The 24,797-nt window shown below is 28.0% G+C and overlaps 4 protein-coding genes across 7 annotated transcripts; 2 read left to right on the forward strand and 2 right to left on the reverse strand.

Moving 5' to 3' along the window:
• The first annotated feature begins 4,761 nt into the window (after positions 1 to 4,761).
• On the forward strand, positions 4,762 to 17,553 carry LOC113791797 (5-hydroxytryptamine receptor 2B-like). The gene is made up of 7 exons (XM_027341626.2): positions 4,762 to 5,179; positions 12,245 to 12,881; positions 12,947 to 13,157; positions 13,271 to 13,558; positions 14,617 to 15,833; positions 15,906 to 16,062; positions 16,123 to 17,553. Exons 2-7 carry the CDS (start codon positions 12,497 to 12,499, stop codon positions 16,172 to 16,174), a joined length of 2,310 nt encoding a protein of 769 aa, XP_027197427.2. The 5' UTR covers positions 4,762 to 5,179; positions 12,245 to 12,496; the 3' UTR covers positions 16,175 to 17,553.
• On the reverse strand, positions 16,372 to 17,561 carry eEF1beta (elongation factor 1-beta). Its single transcript, XM_027341628.2, has 4 exons — positions 17,302 to 17,561; positions 16,906 to 17,216; positions 16,649 to 16,843; positions 16,372 to 16,588 (listed from the first exon to the last, which is right to left on the reverse strand). Exons 1-4 carry the CDS (start codon positions 17,385 to 17,387, stop codon positions 16,503 to 16,505), a joined length of 678 nt encoding a protein of 225 aa, XP_027197429.1. The 5' UTR covers positions 17,388 to 17,561; the 3' UTR covers positions 16,372 to 16,502.
• A 910-nt stretch (positions 17,562 to 18,471) lies between these two features.
• Positions 18,472 to 21,666, forward strand: LOC113791801 (uncharacterized). The gene is made up of 7 exons (XM_027341630.2): positions 18,472 to 18,653; positions 18,717 to 19,066; positions 19,268 to 19,418; positions 19,484 to 19,767; positions 19,831 to 20,410; positions 20,470 to 21,077; positions 21,146 to 21,666. The coding sequence occupies exons 1-7, from the start codon at positions 18,635 to 18,637 to the stop codon at positions 21,494 to 21,496; spliced, it is 2,343 nt and encodes a 780-aa protein (XP_027197431.2). The 5' UTR covers positions 18,472 to 18,634; the 3' UTR covers positions 21,497 to 21,666.
• On the reverse strand, positions 21,529 to 22,969 carry LOC113791802 (uncharacterized). Of its 4 annotated transcripts, none has more exons than XM_027341631.2 (2): positions 22,826 to 22,969; positions 21,529 to 22,536 (listed from the first exon to the last, which is right to left on the reverse strand). In XM_027341631.2, exon 2 carries the CDS (start codon positions 22,405 to 22,407, stop codon positions 21,625 to 21,627), a length of 783 nt encoding a protein of 260 aa, XP_027197432.1. In that variant the 5' UTR covers positions 22,408 to 22,536; positions 22,826 to 22,969; the 3' UTR covers positions 21,529 to 21,624. The 4 variants fall into 4 exon arrangements, with proteins under 4 accessions (XP_027197432.1, XP_027197433.1, XP_075679212.1 ...); XM_027341632.2 differs by having other exon boundaries at positions 21,529 to 22,532; positions 22,826 to 22,949; XM_075823097.1 differs by having other exon boundaries at positions 21,529 to 22,532; positions 22,617 to 22,901.
• Positions 22,970 to 24,797: the final 1,828 nt, after the last annotated feature.

Raw genomic sequence — 24,797 nt, forward strand, 5'->3', positions numbered from 1 at the left:
TTCTGTATACACACGTACTTAAATTCTCGTGTCTGTGTGTGTGTGTGTTCATCATCCTATTTTTATCTTTATTTAGTTTATTTTTCTTTTCTTTTCTTCCCTTTTAGATTAAGCCGAAATTTTTAACAATGCAAGAAGAAAATAATGTATACCATCATCATCATCATAATAATAATAATTGTACAGTACATTATAATGAATGTTAGGATGGATGGATTCAAATCAATTGAATAAATGAATGAATGTGTATAGAATTATTATTAACACATCTTTCTATGAATTTTGTAAATATTCTCAATTTTTTTTTGGCCTAGAATAGAAATCCATAAATGGATTCTTTTTAAAAACTCTTTTTTTGTGCGAAAAAAATTCACTGAACCATATCTCTCTTTCTCTCTCATTTTAATATAATGATTTGTGTCGACACTTTTTTTTCGCTAAGATTATTTACAAATATGTGTAAACATATGAGAGAGAAAATGTTGTTTTTTTTTCGTTTGGTATTTTGCTATAAAATTCAATCATATATGAAAAAAAGGTTAACTTTATTCGGAATATAAATAGGAAAAAGTCTTTTTTTCTAAAAATAACATAATCAAATTACCATTTTGGTTGCTGTCGTCGTTGTTATTATTGTTATTGTCTACCGGCTATATTGGTAAATATAAATTGAATCGTATGGCAATAATAATCATTAAGAATCAATTCAATATTCGTTGTTGTTGATTACTATAGAATAAATAAATAGCTTTCTTTCTCTCTCTTTCCCCCTTCAAACATAAACATATTAAGCTATTTGTATAGAATCGTCAATGAGATATCCAATTATGTGTGTGTGTTTGTTTGATATCGTCATCATCATTAACAATAATAGTGAATATCATTATCAATATAGAATCGAATTGAATGAAATTAAAATCAATGTAAATAAAATAGGATTATTATTTCCTAGCTTTTATTTTTGTGACTGATGATTTGCTGTATTTTGTTTTTTTTTGTTTCTCGAGAAATTACAACCCAAAAATACTTATTATAAAAGATTTATCATTACCATAGTTGTTATTATTTTCTAATCAACACAAATTATCAAATTCAAATTCAGAGAGGGAAAAAAATGTTAAATGGTCAATCAACTTTACTATGATATAATGACCACCGCATTAAAATCACTACTTAAGTTTTGGATAATTCTTTCTTTTTTTTTTTTGTTTTTGGTTTTTTTTTGCTAAGAATAAAATCCATCTGTTCACAGTGTAATTCATTAAAATACAGAAACAGAAAATACTTTGATAATATAAATCAATAATTGTTCATTTTATCATTATAACAACAGCAACAAAAACATCTTTGGATTTGATTCTTTTTTTTTTGTTCACAACAACAACAACAAAATGTCACATTCCTTTATCATTATCATCATCATCATATATTGATTCAAATTCATTAAATTCTATGGAAACAACATTAAATAACAAGCGTGAAGAAAATAGCAAAAAGCATTTACGTCATATATGCAAAAAAAAATTGATGACATTTATAAATAGTCAACAATCAAAAACCAAGCAAAACAAAAAAAGCAAAACAAAACAGGAACATTCATTGTTTCATGATGATGTATAGTCCGTATACAGGCTAAAGAATTCATATAAATAATAATAGCTCCCTATAAACAATGATGATGATGATAATGATGATTTAGTTTAAGTTTAGTATTTTTGTTTTTGGATAAAAAAAACAATGTTCAGTCTAGTCAATTGAATATTGTGTGTGTGTGTGTGTGTGTTTGTATTCACCTACCAATCAAATCAAAAAAAAAATGTACAAAGTCTTGTATATAGTCATTATTATTATTATTATTATTATTTTTTCCAATTTTATTCAATTTATCAACTTTTCCATTTTTTTCTTTTCCTTATTTTTCCAATTTTCCTGACGATAATAATTTTATAAGAAAAAAAGTCTATAATTTCCACAAGAATTCAAATTATATTTCCACTGAATGGATGTATTGTAATGTTCTTCTTCTGTTTTTTCTTTTTTGGACAAAGTTTTGATTTTATTTCTTCAATTCACTTTTATTGATCCTGTGTTTGTGTGTGTAGATTAATAGAATTTCTTTAGGTTCCAAACGACCTGATCACGAAATATTTTCATTTCTTTTTTTCTGTTACCCTGTTGTCCAACACCCTATTCAGTTTATGTGAAAGTTAGAGTGGCTACTGAAAAAAGAAAATAACAAAATTTTCAATCCAACGAACGGAAGAAAAAACAAAATGAAAATTACAATTACACGTATAGCTACCGATATATGATGATACTTAAAAATCGTCCCAAAAAAAATGAGATAAAATTTCATTCAGTTACATAAACGAACATAATCGATTCGAAAATTTCGTAGAGAAAAAATACAACAAGTTTAATGTTCACACATACAGATAACAACAATAATACAATACACGGGCAAAGCAAGAAAAAAATCCTTGGCCTTAAAAAAAACGAACCAGAAATATTTATAAAAAAAAAACACAGAAACCATGGTTAGTTGTTCAACTTTTTTTTCTGTACTATTTAGTTGTTTTTTCCCCGATAATTTTCATTGACAAAACATTGAAAAACAAAACGAAATTTCTTCTTTTTTTTTGCCTATAATTATTCATCATTCATCAATGTATACAAGAAACCGAAAATTTTTTCCATAAAAGAATTATGATCATTTATATCGATAATAATAATAATAATAATAATAGTGGATAATTTTAAGTCAGGTGTATGTAATCATTTTACATATAAATAATAATAATTGTATATTCATGTCGTGATTATTATTTTCCCTATTTTTTCTACTATAGTCATGGCCATTGTCAATACCAACGAATTTGATATTAATGAAAATTGTATACGGTATTTGAAATGAAATGAAATGAAATGAAGTGAATGAATGAATGAAAAATTTCCCCCCCCCTCCCGAATCGAAACTGAATCGAAACCATCATCAGCAACGAACCAGAAAGCAGAAAAAAAATGAAATGAAATATAGAAGGAAAAAAATTGATTTGTCAATGATAAAAGAATGAATGAATGAATGAATGAAATATATAATAACCTTGTCACGTCGATATTAAAAATGGTAATGATGGTGGCTGTGGTGGTGTAGATGATAGTAGTACGAGGAAAAATGATGATGAGAATTTTGACAAAATAAAAAAGTCTTCGGGGGTTGAAGAATTTTTTTTTCGACTTAAATAAGAAAACTAACTGTAAAATTCTGATTGCATAATCATCATTCTTGAATTGTCAGTTTATCTTATTTGCAATAAAAAAGAAAAATTTATTTCGATTAAATTTTACCTTCATTAAATTTACCGTTCGATATAAAATACAAAATGGTAAAGCAACAAAAAAAATGCATTGCAGGTAAGCTTGCATTTCTCGTTGTTGTTAAATCATTTGTGAAAGAAATTAGGAAAATGTGTCTGTACAAAATATTTTTCAAGTTTTTTTTGAAAGCAAAAGTGAAAAATAAATTTCAATAAATTTCTTGTGAATGAAACATTGATTTGAAATTTTTCAAATCATTTTTAGGTCATTGAAAAAAATCAATATTAACGACAATGTTTTTGGCCTTACATTTATTTATTTAGAAAGTCATAGAAAGAAAGTTTAGAATGTCTATGACACCTCTTCAAACACCCTGTAGAATGAAGTTTATGTGAATGATGAATTTTTTTATCAAATTTTTTTCTACATTAGAATTTTCAAGAATTTATGTTTTTTTTCCCATTGCGTCTCAAGTACAAATAGGAAAAAAACGATAGTGAAATTTTTATTCGCAGACAAAATTCATTTTTTTCACCCACAACGTTGAATAAAATCAGTATTTTTTTTACTACTCTCATCACATTTACCTTTTAGAAAAATATTCTGATGAAAATTTTTCAAACACTCTGTACACAATTTATGACAATAAAATCTATTAAAATTTCATACTTTTTTTCCCATTTAAAATTGAAAAAAGAATATTCGATTTCAATTTGAGAATATTACCATATGGAAATCATTTTTTTTCCTGTTTCAATTTTTTTCTCTTCTTAAATACACCTTTCAACAACAAGTATAAATTTTCCATTTGTCAAATTTCATTTTAATTAGATTTATTGAATGTAGCAAAAAATATTTTCCTAAGCGATTAGAGATTCACTAAGAATAGTGAATTAGGAAAATGTACTTTAAAAAAAAATTTGAAGAATATTTTTTTTCAATCATAACTTTTGAAAAGGCAATCATTATTGATCAATACAAAGATAATCGCATGATTTGAGAGAGAGAGAGAAAAAAAAAGAAAAGATTTTTCGTTTTATCGATAAACGTAATCTGAGGATTACTATTATCATCATCATCATCATCATTGGTACATTTATTTTATAAAAATTTCGTATCGATTTTTTTCTTCCATAATTTGATATTTCCTGTATGAATAACATTTATTTATTTTTTTATCGACACAGTTCAAGGTTTTCTTTTTCTTTTTCGTTTCCAAAGAAAAGAATATTCATATTTTTCTTCTTTTTTTGGAAACACAAATACAAATAAATAAATAAAATATTTTGAAAATATGAAAAACAAACGAATCGAAATAGGAAACTTAAAACATTAAAATAATCAAAAAAAAACCGAATGAAATAGATACTTCGATTCGATTCTTTTTTTTTGTTGTTTGTTGATGGATTCGAATTGATCATGCGTACGACTTCCTCAATGCAACTATTTCACTCACACGCACATCCACCACTAATGTGATTGAAAAAAAATTTGGCCGATCTAGGTCTGGACAAATAAAAATTTCATTCAGATTGGATTCAGCTATCATCGATTCAACTACATTGATTTGTTGCATTTGTATTTGTGTTTGTTTTTTTTTGATTATAATGATACAACAACAAAAACAACAACAAAACATTCGATTTTCAAAATAAGAAAATGATCAATGTTTGTATGTGTTTGTAATTTAAATTGTTATTGTTATTTTCGTTAATGATATCATTGAATCAACAATTTTACTTTAATTTTTTATCAATTCTTTTCAACAACAAAAACAAAAATCCAAAATATAAAATTTCTCTACGTGATTCAATATAAAAATTGGCAATCTACACAATTTTGAAATTCACTCTGAAAAAAGGTAAGACCCCCAACAAAAAGTTCAATCATCATCATCCATTTGATTCCAACGAAATATATTCCAATCACACATCGTGTCCATCACCAAGGATTTCTTTCATTCATATTCTCAGGACATCGGATAACATTGTTTTTTTTTCGGCCATGTTTGAATTATTATTATGTTTTTTAATCTATATCCTGAACAAAATGAAAAATGATTATATAATGATCATCATGATGAGTGCAAGAAAAAAATAAGAAATCTTTTTACTATTTCAAAGTTGGTGTTTTGATTTCTGATGCGTGAAAAATTTTGTTGAATTTTCTCATTTGAAATCTTTTTGTGCGATATTACACAATCAATAAATCTTAAACTCGTGAATTTTTGTTTTTGTTTCTCATTTAGTCAATCTTTTTTTTTTTGATTATTATTATCAAAGATAAAAGCGTTAAACTTGTATAGTGTAAGTGGTTAGAGTAAAAAAAAAGACTTTGAAAGAATAAAATCGATCTATCTTCATATTATTCACAAAGAAAGAGAGAGAGAGAGAGAGAATACAAACAGATAATCGATCTTATCGTTAAACAGTGAAAGAAAAACTTGTCAAGGTGGTTATCTCGTTGTTGTTTCTTGAATGATGATGTTTATTTTGTTCATTTTGTTGTTGGTTAGATTATATTCCAGGACTATTTTTTTTTCATTGATGGAAAATACATCCTTTTTTGTTTGGTATTTTCTATAGAAATGAAAATAACGGTAACATAATTGAACGATTTATTCTGAACGTTAAGCTATTTTCTTTTGTTGATGTTGTTGGTATTTTTATCATGATAATCATGGTTTGTTTGAATTTCGTTTTTTTTGAAAAAATTTATTGATACAGCATGATTGATTGAATAATTTATCAATGTTGACACACACACACATATACACAAAATAGATTAATATCTATTATCGTTTTGTATATTTCTACCTTATAATGAAGATGATAAGGGTGTTAATGATAATGATGATAATGATGAAAAAACATTAAAATTTTAAAATTAATTTCATTTTTTCAATGTTTTTTTTCCATCTCATCATTGTACCTTTTACAAACGATGCTAATTTAAGATTCTTCTGTTTTCTCTTACAAATTTGTAGATATTTTATTTTGGACAAACAAGAATGATGTAATGAGTGAAGAAGAAGAAAAATTATTTTCATTTGAAACAAGAACAAATTTTGAAAATTTTTACATTATAATAGGTCAGTGTGTGGGCTATTTTTAAGTTTTTTTTTCTTCACATTTCAACCAGAAAAATGTGTTTTGATGATGATTTATGATGTTTTTTACTTTTTTTTCAACTATACTTGACGCTGGTTATATTATTATTATAGAAACAACCAATCATTTTTCAATAAGTGATGTACATGTGTAGGGGATATGGAAAGGGAAATTCTCAGTGAAAGAAAAGGAGAGAAATGAAAATTCTGTCATCCGTTGAACGAATTGAATTTGAAATGGAAAAATATTCTGGTATTAGTAGCTTCACTGACCGTATTTAAAATTGGAAATAATCGATTTGAAAGAATTTTGTTTATTTTTTTTTGCCCAATGATAATCATCATTATGACCATTCACCACCACCTACTAAGTTGATGTTTAAATCTTTAGTCATTATAGATATTTTATAATATCTAACTTGAAAATCTTAGCATTAAATTATCATCAAACCATGGATACCGATACATCATTCATATTCATTATAATGAACATGATTTTCAATAAATTACTTCATTTGAAATTCTAATAAACTTTCAACAAACAAATAAAGACAGAGAAAAAAAATCATAAAAATAGATATCTTTTTTTCACTTCTTTTTCATCGCATCTTTCATTTTTTCCCTTTTCTACTATATTTATACACAGTTTGTTTATGTTTTTTTCAATTCCATTTTTTCTTGATTCACATCTTTTGGATCATGTGAATAAAATTTTTTTCTTTTCATTTTTTATTTATTTCTTTTTCTTAAATTCGTTGATCGAATTGGCGGTTATTTCTTTCTCTATTGGTTTTTTGTATTTAGCTTGAATTTATTTGAGTGTCAAAATTCTTTTTTTATTTTTATTTTTTTCATTTCTTCTCATCACACTATCATCGATATGTGTCTCCGGAGTATTATTCTTTATTTATTTCCATTCATTTAAGGACAATGTATTGAAGTGAAGCAGAAGAGAGAAAAAAACTAAACGGTGAATTAAATATATATCTTATCCTTTTTTTCTTGTTCATGATATAATGTATCTTTAACTTTGTAAGGTTGCTTGCTTTGCAAAGTAATAATAAATTGTTGTTAGTCCGGGAATGTAAATATTCACATTTATCTATCCTGGACACATTCTCCGTGTGTTTTCATTCGAAGTTTTGTTGTTGTTGTTTCTGTTTTTGTTACCATTTAAAACAAAACAAAAAATATACAGCTATAATTTGTTTGCTGTTTAAGCATCACCACACATATTGTGATTGCGTCTGATACTTACAATCACAATCTGAATATCTATTTGAATAAAAAGAAGGCACAAGTACCAACTTTATTTTCGGCCCAAAATCAATAATGATAATATCCATTTGAATAAGCAATTATTATTATTTTTCTACTTGGAATCAATTTCTGGATTGAAAGGGGATTTTTTGTTGTTGTTGTTGTTGGTAGAGTTTGTCTTGTTTGGTTGGATTTTTTTTCATTTTCCGTTGTTTGCTTCGCTTTTCATCGTTTCACAAAGTTTGACGATCATTTAATTAAATTGACATTTTCAATTTTCATCAATTTTTTTGTGAAAAAAACGAAAGAATTTTCAGTTTTTTCTGAAAAATGATGGGAGAAAAAAACAATAAAAACAAATGAAAAATTTCATATTTTTTTCAGTAAAAAATTCAATTCCTCGTGAATGCATGTGTGGGTTTAGTCTGATTTCCGAATAGTTTCATTAATGTTTACATCCCATCTCACTTAATTTTTTCCGATCAATTTCATAACTTTTGATCGAATTTTTTTTTGAATTTCTCCCCCGGTACTTTTATTTTAATGATAATCATCCATTGTAATAATGAAATGAATTCGAAGAAATTAGTAGATAAAAAAAGGGTAGATTCTTTTTTTTCTTATTCAAATTATTTTCCATAGCAGCAATCATCGTTTTGAATTGTGATTATGATGATGAGAACAAAAAAAACTCGTACTTTACGTTTCCTGATTCATTTCAAATAAATTTCGATTAATATTTAGTGTTGAATCTCTGAATTTCATCTAATAACAACAACAAAAAAACGTTTCTTTATCTGCAAATGTAAATCTAAATGAAATGAATGTTTATTTGTTGCGATGAAAATGTTGTTATGAAATGAAATTTTTCATTTGATCTTCAATTTATGTAATGTATTTAATTAAAATTCATCATAATACATCAAGCATAAAATTCAATTTCATTTTTTTTCTTGGTTCATTGAATTATTTTATATTTGATATAAAAAATAGGTTTTACCGTTGTCGAAACAAAAAAATAATAATTATCATCATACACATCGCTAACATTTAATGAATTTTTTTCGAACCTCTTGAAAGTTTTACTTTATTTCACTTTCAGTTTAATATATTAAATGTTTGCGATTCCTAAGTAAATTAAAACTAGATTAGGTTTGATGAAATATTTCAACAAACTTTATTGTTTTTTTCATATTTTCTTTTCCCCTAAATTTCGAGACATGAAATAGAAAATATTTTATTTCATTTCATTTTATCATTACCATTATTATGTTCAGGTAACAAACGTGTCCTGTTTATTTATTTATTTTTATTATTTTTTTGGACGATGATGGATATTTTTGAATGAAAAAAAATGAGAATGGTCATCACATTTTTTTATTATTCTATTTAGATGATGACCATTGGAATAAATTTTCATCATTACAATCTTTGCCTATAGTTTAATATCTGATACTTGCTATTATTACATTTGTAATGCTCTCTTTTTTTCAAAGATTTCAATCTATTCTAATTGAAATCTATTTTTTTTGTCTTCCCCCCACCCAAAAAAAAGCAACAACAAACAAATATATTTCACATATCTAATGGTGATGACAGCAAGTATAGGTATAAATATTCAATCATCATCATCATCATTAAATTAAATTTCGTTTTGTCATAATGATGATGATGATGATAATAATGATTCTATGATTTCAAAATAGAAAATCTATTATTTATATGTATCAGTCGAGTATTACGAGAAAAAAAAAGATTGAATTGAATTGAACAAAACCAAAACTAGGAAAAATATCAAACATTGCCACTAGAAACAAATAAAAAAAAAAGCAAAACCATTAAATTCAATTCGTTAATGATGATTCATGAATTGATTAATAAATTAGATGTTGGTCGTTATTGTGTGCTGTTCTCATCATTTCAAATCAAACTAATGAGTTTCAACAACCAAACAAAATATATATAAAAAAATCGTTTTTTCATTACTAATTAAATCGGATAGCAGAAATTATTTCAAAAGAAAACTGAAAAGAAAAGAACAAAAAAAAATGCAAATTGGGATGTCACAAATTTACATTTTTTGTTGTTGTTTTGCTCTGTCTTTGGATCGAATCGATTGTTATTTGTGTTTTTCGTTTCACAATTCTTTTCATTTTGGCTAAAAAATCTAATTCATTCATGAATGCATTTTGTTTTTTATTTTATTTTAGTTCAAAATGAACAAATTGATTCATGAATAATTTCATTTGGCTAAACAGAACATGCAATCACATTTTATTCGTAAATCATGTTTGTTGACAATGAAAATTTTAAATTCGATTCTGTTTAGAGGGCAGCATGCAGGGAAAACAAAACAAAAAAAAACTATTCTTTGAAAATCATTTTTCTATTCAACTAAATTCAATTTTCACAAAACTCTGTTTTAGTTGGTCGTTTTTGTTTTGTTTATTTATCTAAGTCGCTGACGAAAACAACAACAAAAATTAAGACTAAAAAGAGAGAAAGAGAATATTCTTTTCCTTTAAAAAGGAATCCATCAATTATCATTGTATAAGATAAAGACTTGAAAAACCTTGAAAAAACATTGAATTCAATGAGTTCATGGTTTTTTTGTTGTTCTGATTGATGTTTTTTGTTTTTATCATCATCATTTTGGATATAAAAAAAACCTATTATTATGTAAATTGAATAAAGAGTTTTTTTCACTTGTCATTTTCAGCATCCTTTCATCATATCGACATGATGCAAGCAAACAAAAAAAAGAACTTTATAATAACAAAAATATGTTATGAATTTTTTTTACAAAATTCAATTTTTTTTTACTTACTTGTCATTTCAATCAGGTTTTTCTTCCTTACGGGTAACGTTTGTTTTTATTTTTGTTCATCAATCATTCATCTGACTTGACAAGGTTTTTGTTTCCCCCACTCTTTTTACCACCATTATCATCATCATAATTAGAATGAGGATGAGGAAGTGGATGTAAAGCAAAATTTTTTAATTTTTTTTTCTTTCTCCATTATAAAGTTGTTATATAATGACAATCAAATTAGTTCATTTTAAAAAATGACAAAATTCTTCATTGTTCAATCAGGCGAACGTTGAAGAATATTCTTTCAAATGCAGACACAATTCAAATGTGAATTTAAAAAAAAAAATGATTCGATATTTTTATCCATCAATGGCCCGAATAATAATAATGATGATGTTAATAAGAGTTTATTATTTGATTCCAAACTCTTGGGAAAATTTTCGATTCTTATTGTTTTGGTTGTATATTTTGCTTCAGGTTTTTTTCCATTATTCTTTCGTTTGAAATATTGCATTTCGGTTGAATATGATGTGATTGTATTGACATTTTTTTGTTTCCATTTGAATTGTGTGTGTGTGTGTGTTTTTCGCCTTTTTCTAATAACGAATTTCTTTTTTCATCTGAACAATTATGTCCACCAATTTTTTTTTCTTTGTTCATTTCACTTTTGGTAACTTATCAACTTTTGTGATGGATTTTTGTTTTGTCCTGTTTTCAAAAAGGAAAACTCATTCATTCACAAAATCTTTATTTGTTGAATAAATAAAGATTGCATTGTTTGCTCGAATAAAATGAATGTTTGATTTTTCTCTTCTTTATCATTATTATTTTTCATTTTTGGTTTTTTTTTGTTCATAAAAATCAATATCGTTTGTGTGCTTATCGTTTTTTGAATGGATTGGTATTTTTCAGCTACTTTGTTTTCAAAACACCTTTTTGAAAGGTTGAAAATCAGAAAGATAGAGTGGGAAAACAAATACGAAACTAAAAAAAAATATATTTGATGAAGATGCTAAACATTATTTATGTTTTTTTTTCTTTGACAAGAATTTTGTTATTGTCAAAGAGAAAAAAAAAGAAAAATTGCTGAAATCTGTGCAGAAAAATGTAAACAAGAATCTATCTATATTCATTGAATTTGTTTCTATCATAATTTTGAAAGTTCAATGTTTAGAATTTGTTTTATTTATTCATTCATTCCAAAATTTCATCATCACATTACATCATATATGAATGTTTAAACAAACAAACAAAAAAATTATTCGGAAAAAGCCAGATTTATCATCATCATAGTTTTTCTTATCAAGAATTTAATCGTATCATAATGGAAAATTTTAGTACCTATTGATCATCATGATGATGATGATGTATTTATTTTTTGTCCTAATATCATCACTAAATCATAATTTTATTCTTTTCATTTCAGATAAAGTTCAGTTTATTTTTCTCTGTGATCATTATCAGTAAATGATGATTTAGATTTCACAAAGCAATTATGTTACGGTGACGTCATTGTGTAGCATTTTTATACTTTTATTCATCTGAATTTTATCTAATGTCAATCTATTCTAATCCATACATCTGGGATCAATCTTTTTTTTCTAACATCCAAATAATTGTCGAATGATGACGACAATTATTTCTCTCATGAGAAATTCTTTTTTATTGTTTTTTTTTGGTCCGAACCTAAAAAATAGATAATTATCAAATGCTAATCGAATGTTTTGTGTTTTTTTTTATTTCAGACTAATTTACCTGCAAATATTGGATTTTCTACAAACAAATTATCACAAACAATAATCATGTATAATGGATGATGATTTGGAATTTATAATTGAAAATTATTGTCTCAATGTAGATTGAAAATTAAAAAAAAAGAACTAATTTCAAATCGAGCTTTTCATCATCATCATTATCATCATCATCATCATCATCACCGAAATTTCATTGTTATCAATACATATCGAAATTCTGTAGATTTCTTTTTGATATTTATTATGTTTGATGATTCGATGAGAACCGATGATCAACCGCCAACAAAATGGCATCATTCTGATTCAATCATACACGATCCGTTGTTCGATATAATCATTAATCATAATCAACAAAGTAATAATCCAAATAATGATGATAATTATCAAAATTATGATGAAACATCATCATTATCATCCACTATAGAACCATATGATTTTTTATTCATTTATCATCCAAATCAATCGGATCTAAATCTAATACCATTAGTATCATCATCATCATCATCATCCTCATCATCATCATTTTATGATGTTACTTCGATGGCGAATAGTGGCGCAACATTGAGCACACCGTTATTAATAACATTATCAATTATATTGATTTTTCTAATATTGGCTACAATAATTGGTAATTATATATCAATCTCCGTAATAAAAAAAAAGTTTTTAAAATTCAAATAATTAATCAATCAGGAAATGTATTCGTGATATCGGCAGTTATATTTGAACGATCATTACGTTCAGTTGGAAATTATTTAGTCGTATCATTGGCCATTACCGATTTAATGGTAGCATGTTTAGTCATGCCAATTGGTGCCATCTATGAAGTGACAGGTGAATGGCGTATGGGTATTAAACTATGTGAACTTTGGACATTTATCGATGTACTTTGTTGTACAACAAGGTAAAATTTCAGGAAACCGAAAATTATATTTTTTTTATTAGATTAATCGAACTGCATACAATATATGCTAGAAATATGAAATGAAATAACATAATTTTCTTTTCTTTCGTTAGTATATTTCATTTATTAGCCATATCCTGTGATCGTTTATGGGCAGTAACAACCGTTGATTATATACATCGTCGTAAAGCGAAACATGTTTGCGCTGGTATTGCAATTATTTGGCTATTTTCGGCCATCATATCATTGGGTCCGATGCTTGGCTGGAAAGATAATGAATTTGAGCAAAGAATTGTGGAACGTAAAGAATGTATGATTTCACAGGATATTTCGTATCAAATATTTGCCACTATAGCATCATTTTATGCTCCATCAATTTTATTATTATTACAATATTATAGGTATGTGTATTATTTTCTCTACTTGTTTCTTATCTTAGAATTTCATAAATAATATTATTAATAATAATAATAATAACAATGCAAAAAGATAAAAATGATTAGACTTGACGACAGAGTGGTATCGTGAGAAATGCAATAATGAAATAAAAAAAATTAATGTGAAAAAATCTCGAATCATCGAGAAAAATGAGAAAAAAAAACAATACGAATCAATTTTTTCTCCATTCTTAAATATTATTGCATCATTAAACCTAATAATAATAGATGTAATTCAAACGGAAACCAATAAGAATAAAAAAAAATTCAAACGGAAAAAAAGATTCTTTTCTCACTATAATTTAGTTTTTTTTCTTGGTCCAAAAAATATTTCATTTATTTGTCTAAATGTTTTTGGACAAATATTGTCATGTTCAATGAATGATTGGAGATGTGGAATAAAAATCCTATTTTGTTATTATGATGAATTATCATTACAATTCTGTTGATATAGCTAAAGGGGTTTTTTCAATGGTTTTGGCATCAATGTCTGTGATCAAAATGAGAAGGATTTTTTTTATATACCAAAAGTCATATAATAATGTTTCGTTTTAGTAAAGTGAAAATAGAAATGTTTTATATGTATTTTTAATGGACATTTCGTTTATAAATGTTATTTTGTGTGATATAATATATTTATGTAATTGATATAGATGATAGGCTAATAATGATTTTTTTTCTCTCTCGTTTTTTTGATGAGGCAAATGAACTCTTTTGTGTAATATAGTGTTAAACATTTGGCATGATATCAAATGAAATTAGAAATTATTATCATTATTATTATATAATGTTAATGATCATCAAGATGACAGTTACCATCATCATCATTATTATCATTACATTCATTAATATTATATGTTTTTTTTTGCTTTTGAATGATAATAAATAAGCTCTATTACTACTTTATTTTTTGATAAAGTGTCTAATTTGATTCTAATTTCTTTTTCTTTTTTTTCTGTTTTTGATTCTGACCATTATCATTATTTTTCATCATCATTATTATCGTGTATAATATATCATAGAATATATCAAGTGGCAAAAACTCGTTTGAAATTGAAAAAACAACGATATCAATACCGTATACGAAGACGACCATCATTTTATCGTACACGTAAAGAATCTGAATTAAAAGAATTTCCTCGTGTAACACATAGAATATCGATTAATACGAATGAAGAGTTTTTTAGTACTTCAACTGCCATTCAACCACCGCCATCATCAACATCGGGTGTTTATTCATCATCGACTAATACTGATTATACTACCAATACGAATACGACAACAAATACAACATTATCAACTGATCAAACATCTTCAATCATTTCAATTAGTCCACCTGCTATTAATACGCTTAAACCGTTACAGACAACGGAACAACATCCAGCTGTATCAACAAAGCGTTTTTCTATAGTTCAATTTTTCCATCCACAACCTGTCGATCAACAATTCGATGATGACTTTATTGATGTCGATAATGATGATGAGGATGATGATGGAAAATTTTCCATGACACATTTTGATGATTATTGTGACAATAATGATTTGCGATCAAATGAAACTTCGATTGATGAATCGACAATCATAGTAGGAGCTGAACCAACATCGAATATTGTCGTCTATGTTGATGATTATGGTTCAACAATATGTAGTAGCTGTGATCCAACCGAAAATTGCAGTAGTGGTAATGGTGTTCCATATTATCATTATGATGGACAAAGTGGTCACGGCGATGGCAATAATATAATTGCAAAAATAACCGCTGATGATCAAATCAATGAGAAAGATGAATTTGTTGATAATCCCTTTGATGAGATTGCTGTCACAATCAATAATGATGATGATTTGAATGCAAATGAAACACAAACACCGCCAATAATTGAGGAAGATTTGTTCAAAGAAAGGCCATGTTCCTCAGAAAGTCCTATAACTAATCTGAACACATCAGAATTACGAAAAATTAATGTTCATTCAACTTTATCCCCCACGGCAAAAGAAACGGACAATCCATTTTCATTAACAATCGGACATTCAAACAATCAACAACAACAACATCATTATCATCGACATAAACATCCATCAACATCATCTTCATCATCAAAAAAACATAAACGTCGAAGAATTAAAAAATTAAAATTTAAAAATAAAATTCTTCGTTTCGATAATAATAATGGTAGCCAACAACAACAGAATGATAGTAAACAAGAAAGTAAAGCCGCTAAAACGTTAACAATAATAACTGGTATGTAAATTTAATTTGATTTGTTAATAATTTAAAATAAATCAATTGATTATTTTTTTTGTAAAATATCAGGTGTATTCATAATATGTTGGCTTCCATTCTTTGTTATTGCATTAGTTATGCCATTATGTGGTAATCATTGTTATATAAATAGATATGCATTCGATTTTTTTATTTGGCTTGGTTGGGCTAATTCAACATTGAATCCATTTTTATATACAATATTTAGGTAGGTATCTGTATCTAATTAATTAATCAAATAACAAATCTAATCATCATCATTTTACAGCCCAGATTTTCGAAATGCATTCAAAAAACTTTCCAAACGTATCAAAGGCTGATAATCAATTAATTCGACAAAATTGTTTGTGATATTTATTTGAAAAATTAGTTCATCAATTCAATTAGCAAGCATATCTCATTCTCTATTATCCGAATTTGTTTTGAACCATGAAAATAATCCCAAAGATGAATAATTATATTTGCCCCCAACTTTTTTTTGACGCAAAACATGTGATATTGTGAATTTTTTTCGTGATTGAAAATTTTAATTCGTTTTATTTTATTCTTTTTGAAATTTTAAATAAATTGTTTTTTTAAGAAAAAGCAAATCGTTGACGATTGAAAACAGAATTCAAACGAGATGGACGAAAATATTTGGGCTGTTAATTAGATTTTTTGAAATGCAGCCACATCGACTGATTGTACAAAATCTTCGAATGCTTCAATTTTTTCGGACAATTCTTCGATACTCACTGTTATTGAAAGAACCGAAATGATTATTCTGAGAATTTTTTTCAAATTATACAAAATACCTTTATCATCTTCGACAACACAGACAATCTGTAATTTTCTAATTCCATATGCTAATGGCACCAATTTGGAAGCGCCCCACTTAAGGCCATCCATTTCAATTGAACGTACGCGATCTTCCATAGCTTTCATGTCGGTCTCATCATCCCAAGGTTTTACATCTAAAACAACGTTTGATTTAGCAATCGGCCCAGGTTCTGTTCCAAGAAAAACGAAATTGAAATTGATTTCGGAATTTAATTACAAACAAAAACCATACTTTTAGATTTCTTTTCAGCATAAGCTTTAAGTCGTTCTTCACGTGCTTTATCGGCTTCTTCATCAACTTCATCATCCGAACCGAAAAGATCAATGTCATCATCATCGTCATCTTTTTTAGCTGCTGTTTTAGCACCAGCACCACTTCCAGTGACACCAAAATCTTGCAATGATTTTTTCACACCTGGAAGTTTATCCTTTTCCGATTGGTAGCTTTTAATGTGGTTATACCAACGAAGAGCATGTGAATATTTAGTGGGTACGTTTTTCAAAGCTCCATACAAAACAATATCCGATTGAGATGGTGTATAACTGTTATAATTTGAATAAAAATGTAATAAATGATTAGGGAAAAAATGATCAAATACAAAATAATTAGCCGGCTTATGATAATTACCCTTCAATATAGCTACGTGCAACCAAATATTCATCAAGCTTTTTCAAGCCTTGATCCGAATTGATATCTCCACCGATGTTGAGCATTATTGTTTATTCTTGAATACGAATGAAATTCAATAAATAATTAAATTTAAAAAAAAATTAAACAATTATTTCAGCTTGGTATCAGCCTAACAAAAATCTAAGAAGAAATGAAAAAAAATGAAATGAAAACTTTTGCAAAGACACGTGTATAAGTAGCACAATGAAAGCCAACGATGTCAGCAGCGTGATTCTCACAATCTCCACATCTATCGATGCTCATTATCAGAACATTTTTATTGGGATATTTTAACGAAAGATGGCACTGCTAACAAAAAAAAAATTCCGAATCAAAAAAAAAATTGGGAAAATTTCAAAAAAACTATAAAAAGCTTTTAATTGTTTAAAATTAAATTAAAAAGCCGTATATGAATAGAATGGACATTTTTAATGATTGGTTTGATGATGATTTATGCCTTAATTGCAATGATTGGATATAGATAAATATTGTTTACCGTTGTAGATGAATAATCATCAACATTTAATGAATCAAAAATTCTGACATCTATGATTCTAAAAATCTAAATATAATCGATACAAAAGCAAAAAAATTGATTGCAATGAATTATAAGAATATGAAAAAACAAACAGACAAAAAATTTCCTTTCAATCATATGACTATCATAATAAGAAACTTTTTTTAAAAATTTGATTGCTTCCGATTTGGAAATCCCCGTATAAAATTTTTTCTACGATTTCAATTTGTTGACAAAAGAAAACATGAAAAAATGAAAGAATAAGATTATTATAACACACCCACTTTTAGCACCCTTAACAAATTATAAATAAATTCTAATCACGTTTTTAAATAAATGAATACGATTGATGATGTGTTTGTTGTTTGACCATGGCGCGATAAGATGTGTACTTCAATTTGCTGAAATGAAGGAATTCAAAAAAAAAGGAAAAGAGTCTGTTATTAACATTTGGATATATTTTTTATTAATAAAAATGGTGTTGACAGGCAAAAGAAATGAAAGAATCAACCTTCAATAATGACGATGTTGATGACTACAACAACAAAATGATCATCACCATCAATCGTACTGAATTTCATGTGTTAGCTTTATCATTATTTAAATCAATTACAAATGTTTTTTTCAATTTTTCTATCATTACGGTGGGGTTGATCATTCGTCAATGAACAAAAGAACGGAAAACTTCAAAACATTTTGTTGCTGTTGTTTTTTATTATATTGAATTATTTTTTTGGGTACTAACCGATTCAGTTCGGTACTGATACATAAAAAATGGGAATGATAATGAAAAGTAAATATTATTATTTGTTTGATTTTTTGCTCTTGGTTTCTAATCAATTTTTTTCGAAAATAGTTTTACAGATTATTCTTTATTCGATTATTCTAGATGTGAATATTTCTTTATCCGAACCGGATCGTCATTGTTTGGATTGTATTTGTCAGGCATCAAGTGGCTGTAAAAGAAATATACAATGCCATAATAGTGGTAATGGACAATATTATTGTGGACCATATCAAATATCATGGGCATATTGGGCTGATGCCGGTAAACCAGGTGATGCCGGTTTTGCTAATGATTTTGAACAATGTTTAGTAAAAAAATCCTGTTCCGAAGCTGCTGTTCGTGGTTATATGAAAAAATATGGAAATGATTGTAATGGTGATGGCCATGTTGATTGTCTTGATTACGCTGCCATACACAAGGTCAGTGTCAGTTAATTTTTATTGCCATCTTTTTTTTATTAAATTTATTTATTTAATTATTCAATGACAACAGGTGATTATTGAAAAGTGTGAAATAAATTTATATTAATTCATATGAGGATAGTAATAATAATTTTAAATTTAATTATACATTCATTTCTTAATTATAACCACATCATTACAAATTATAATTGATTATAGGCCGGACCTTCCGGATCATGTCAACCATCATGGCTTCTTGAAAGTAAATATTGGCTTGAATTTCAACAATGCTATTCACATTCATCATCATCATCATCATTATCAACGGAAACATCCTTCAGGGACAATTCCAATTCACCATACAATACAAGTATGATAAAAACTATATTTTATTCTAACAATACTTTAAATGCCTATTTTTTAAATGAAAAAAAGTGATCGAAATACCTAGAAATAAGCCTCCATTTTTGCCACCATTACCACCTCCATTGATATTGCCACCAGTACATGCCCGAGCATCTGCATCGGTTCCAGGAGCATCGGCATCGGCCTCAGCTACTGCTGGATTTGATTCAAACAATGGTAATCCATTAACTGTTGCATCAACATCAATTGGAAATGGTAACGATGAAATTGGTACTGAAATCGTTGAAACATATCCACCATTACCATCTCCGCCCAGAAGATTAGGATCATTAAATCGACCAAATCAGATTCCGGTAAATTTTTGAAAAATTGACAATTATCAATGCATTTTCATTAATGCAAAATTTATTATATAGCCCATTCCAGGCGTTTTCGTCAATAAACCTCAACCATCCAGTCCGGTTCTAGTTCCTTCGGCGAATTTTAATCGTATAAAACCAATTAGATTCAATTTTCAAAATTCACCGTCTCCTTCGATAAGACGCGAAGATTATTCCCCAGCAATAAATTCAGTTTCAAATGTTGAAGAACCTGAAGAAATTGTTGTTTCTGAAGCCCAAGAATTGATACCTTATGACTGTCTTCAATGTTTATGTCATGCAAGTAGCAAATGTGATTTAAACAAAGGGTGTGATGGTGCTTATTGTGGTCCATATCTTTTGAGCTGGGGATATTGGGCTGATGGTGGAAAACCAGGTGGTGAATATGCTACCTGTTCAAAGCAAAAACCATGTTCTGAAACAGCCATTCAAGGTTATATGGCTAAATGGAAACGTGATTGTAATCATGATGGAACGATTGATTGTATTGATTTTGCATTGATTCATAAACTTGGACCACACGGATGCGAAAAAATTCAAGCACTGCAATCGACTGATTATTGGAATCAATTCAGCCAATGCCATCAAACTGAAAGTGGAAACAAGCCAGCACGATGTAAGAATTAGACTCTTGAATTGCATTCAACAGAATATAATTGTTTATCTTTTATTCAGCAACTAGACCAGTACTAGTTGAAGTACCAAGACCACAACCAATAATATCTACACGTTCTAGTGAGCCATTCATCCGTCCATCACCTAATTCAAATGAAGATGAATCGAATATTGAACAACCACAACCTAGAGGCGTGGTGATCCGAGTGAATAATCGTGATTTAATTAATACAAACAACAATCATTTACGATCACCACCGCCACCAAGACCTCCAACGCGAATCGATTTAGGTACGTTAAACACATCGCAGCCGATTATCATTCGAATTAAACCACCAATCAATTCAAATGATCCGAGTCGAATAAATATACCGGAAACAAGACCGCGTCCACCTGCATTACAACCGAAACCAGTCGAAATAATTGAAGAACCACCAGCCATTATCGAACCACGACGGCCAGTTATTAGTGATAATGACGATTTTTTTAGTCAACCAAGACCGTTGGATCAACCGTCATCGTCACATAATGAGCAGCCAAATGTTTCAGAAATTCCAAGACAGCCTTCACCTTTACCGCCATCTCCACCAAGACCAAAACCACCTTCAAGACAAAATGCAACAACAAATAATTTGGTTACAGTTGAGTGTTTAGAATGTATCTGTTATGTAAGAAATCATTTATTTCAAACAAAAACAATCACAAATTAATTAATTATTTAATTTTCGATTAATAGGCATCAAGTAAATGTAATCCATCAATTGGTTGTCGATCCGAAGGGACGGGTAAATATGTATGTGGATCATATCAGGTTGATTGGGAATATTGGATGGAAGCAGGTAAACCTGGAAATCGTGCCGATCTATCGAATGTTGAAAATTTTCAAATGTGTATGAATAATCGTGAATGCGCAGATAAAACCGTAACCGAATATCTAAAACGTTTCCGTAAAGATTGTAATGAAGATGGTCATATTGATTGTAATGATTATGCTGCATTACATATTGGTGGTCCTAAACATTGTGGGGCTCAATGGTATCTTGATTCGAAATATTATTCCGATTTTAGAGAATGCTTTGATTTTTGATTTTGGCGTTGTAAGAAAAAGTGTGAAAAAAATGAGCGATGCAATTTTTGTTTATTTTTTTATATACAAAACAAGATGATATCTATATGATGATATTTATAAATCTAAATAATATATATTACATTACATTATCGATGTTCATTAATAAAATAATCAAACTCAGGTGGTAATTCTAATTGTTGTTGAATAGCATACTGTTTCAAGGATTCGTATCGTTGTTTGAAATCATTGATTTCAGATTTTGTTTTAGCAATCAATTCATTTAATTGTTCAACCGTTTGTACGACATCAACTTTTACATTCTCAAGATCACCTTTTTGTTCAAGACGTTTATTTCGACATGAGGCAGCATAGCCACGATTTTTTAATGTTCGTCGCCGTTGTTTCATACGTATCATTTCGGATTTAGACATGCCGGTCATTTTTAGTTGACGATTTAATTCACGTACAGTTAGTGTAACAAGTAGATCATCACTGATGATTGGATTCTGTCCGTTGTTATTATACGATTGACAATTCATAGTTTGATCATTATCATTGTTGTTATTATTTGATGATTCAGAATCCATATCAGATGCAGTCAATAATGAATTATCTTCTTCTGAAAATGAATCAAACTTATCAAAATCAAATGGTTCCTGTTTGATCAATGATTCGACGGCTCGTTGAGCTTCATCATCGTTGTCTTCGATTTTGATCTGTTTTCTGTTTTGAACGATTTTCGTCTTATTCTGGTAAACGTGATTACCATTTTTAACAACCATCAAAATATGGCCACCACCACCACTATCATTGTTACCATTTTTTTTAGTCTGAAAATAATTGTTTTTCGATGACAATAATTTCATGCCACTACCTGATGAAGAAACACCATTGTTGGTAATGGTAATCTGTTTCCTATTCATCACCATCTTTTCTGTCGTATTGTTTTTTTTCGAATGAATGAATTAATTTTTTTTACCAGGTATAAATGAACAGAATGATCATCAGTTTTTCCACATGAATATATTAAGCCAATGTTTCGTATTTGTCGTAGCTATCTATGTGATGAAGAAGAGGGAAAAGTAAAACAAAATTCATCATTGTAAATACATTTTTAAAAAACAATAAAGTAACCCACCGGATAAAAGTGGGGTATAAAATAAAACGAATAAATTAAAACAAATATATTTTGACATGTAGACTACATGATCAGTGGTCGATGAAAATGGTCATGATGGGAAAAAATTTGATTTATGGATTTGCTGTTGGTCTTGTCACCGACATGATCGAGATCGATCAAAAGAGCAAGGTAAAACAAAAACAAACAAAAAAGAAAGAAATAATTACCGTATTGAAACAAAAGAAAATGCGAAATTAATGCAAAGTCATGCTTCTTGCACTCTTTTCAGTTAAATCGTATTGAGACAAATAAATAATTTTTGGCATTGATACAAACACACACACACAGCTGATGTGATGCAATAATTATTTTCGCGAAACTCAAGTTTTTTACGACCTTTCATAAACAATGTTCAAAGATTCAAATTTGAATGAGCGCGAAAATCTTTTTTTTTCTTTTGTTAAAAAATCTCGATTTTTCAACATTTTTTTGCCAATTCTTCACATACACACAATCCATAAGTAATAAATGAATGGTTAAATTAAAAATGAGCATGAAAAATCAATTAAAGAATTATTATTATCATTAATAAACAGGATGTCATTATCACGCAACAATCACATCATCATCATCATCAACAGATCATAGATCACGATCATAATTTTTTCTGTTAATGGTACACGTTTTTTTTTGTTGTTGTCTTGGTTGATAATCACACGTGCCGATAGGTGTGGCAATCCAAATTTTTTATTGCTTGTTGTTGTTACAAGATATTATTTGTTTCAATTGAACAATAAACAATTAGTTTCAAACTAAATGAATGAATGAATGAATAGGAAAATCATCATTCATATGGCATCTTTAAATCCGATCATCATAATCATCAAAATGATGATGATCACAGTTGGAGTTTGTCGCCATTTTTGACAACATAATCCTTAAACGTTTAAACATCGCAATACACATACTGTACACATATTTCAATTTACATTGATCGAAACACATCCCAAACAAGTTGAATGTTTACTAATCCGATTTTGTTAGGAAAAACATGTATCTCTCTCATTCATTCACTCACTCACTTCATTGATTTTAGCCGTCAGACGGAAATCAAATTTGATTTTTATTTCATTTATTTTTTTTTGCAATAAAACAAAAATGTTAAAATTGATTTAAATTTTATTTTTATTTTCACACGAAGCCAGAAAAAAAAGAATCTTATTTTCCAACGAATTTCTTGTGTAATAATGATGATTGTAAAAAAAATTCTTTTCCTTTCGTTTATAATTTGTTCAAACATTGAAATTTGTTTCAAAAAAAGGAATTCTTTTCATTTTGCTATTATTGTTCCGACTTGTTGGATCCATGCTGAGATTTGATGCAGGTTAGATCACCTTGTCGGCTTTTTTCATCATCATCATCATCATTTTGATCATATTTGAAAGGTGTTGGAGAAAAAAATTGGTGTGCGAGAAAGAGAGAGATAAGATATTTCATCTTGAAAGTTAGTAGGAAAAAGATTGTTTATAATGTGTGTAAATGCGCGCGTGTGTTTATATGTAACCATTTTTTTCCTGGCAAATTAGATCGGGAAAAAGTGTAGAGAAAGGAAATTTTTTTTTCAAACCAAATAAATGTCCCATTTAAAAAATGTAGAAAGAAAAAAGATTACAAAAATTCCGAAACAAATCATTGACTTTGACACAACACACACACACATTCCGAACATACCAATGAAACAAATCAATGGGGGCATTTTTGTGTGTGTTGGTCCAAGAGAGTGGTGTGTGTGTGTGTGTGTTATGTATGTCAAATGATTATCCTGCAAATATGTTTTGGAACAAATCATAAAGATATTTGATGGTGGTAGAAAATAGAGGATGCAATATTTACATTTCGTCTTAATGAAATGTATGTATCTTTCATTCATTTTATTTTTTATTCTTCAATTTTTATTGAATTAAAATTATGAATCAATTTTTTTTTCACACCGATCGATTCTTTGCCAAATGAATCAATAAATAAAAAAATTCGAACACCTGCTGATCAGAAGATGATGATGGAAAAATTTTCTCATCTTTTTTTTTTTGTTTGGTTTGGAAAACAACTTCAAAATTGTAGGTGGGTTTGAGAGAGAGATAGAAAAAGAAAGGGAACACAAAATTCAGATTGATTCGAATTTGATTTCGATTTCAAGAA

This window comes from Dermatophagoides pteronyssinus, unplaced genomic scaffold, assembly GCF_027571235.1.
Source record: "Dermatophagoides pteronyssinus isolate colony J.1.1.1.1 unplaced genomic scaffold, Derpt_VIB-CSIC_2022.12 sq0023, whole genome shotgun sequence".
In the NCBI taxonomy this organism is placed as follows: domain Eukaryota; kingdom Metazoa; phylum Arthropoda; class Arachnida; order Sarcoptiformes; family Pyroglyphidae; genus Dermatophagoides; species Dermatophagoides pteronyssinus.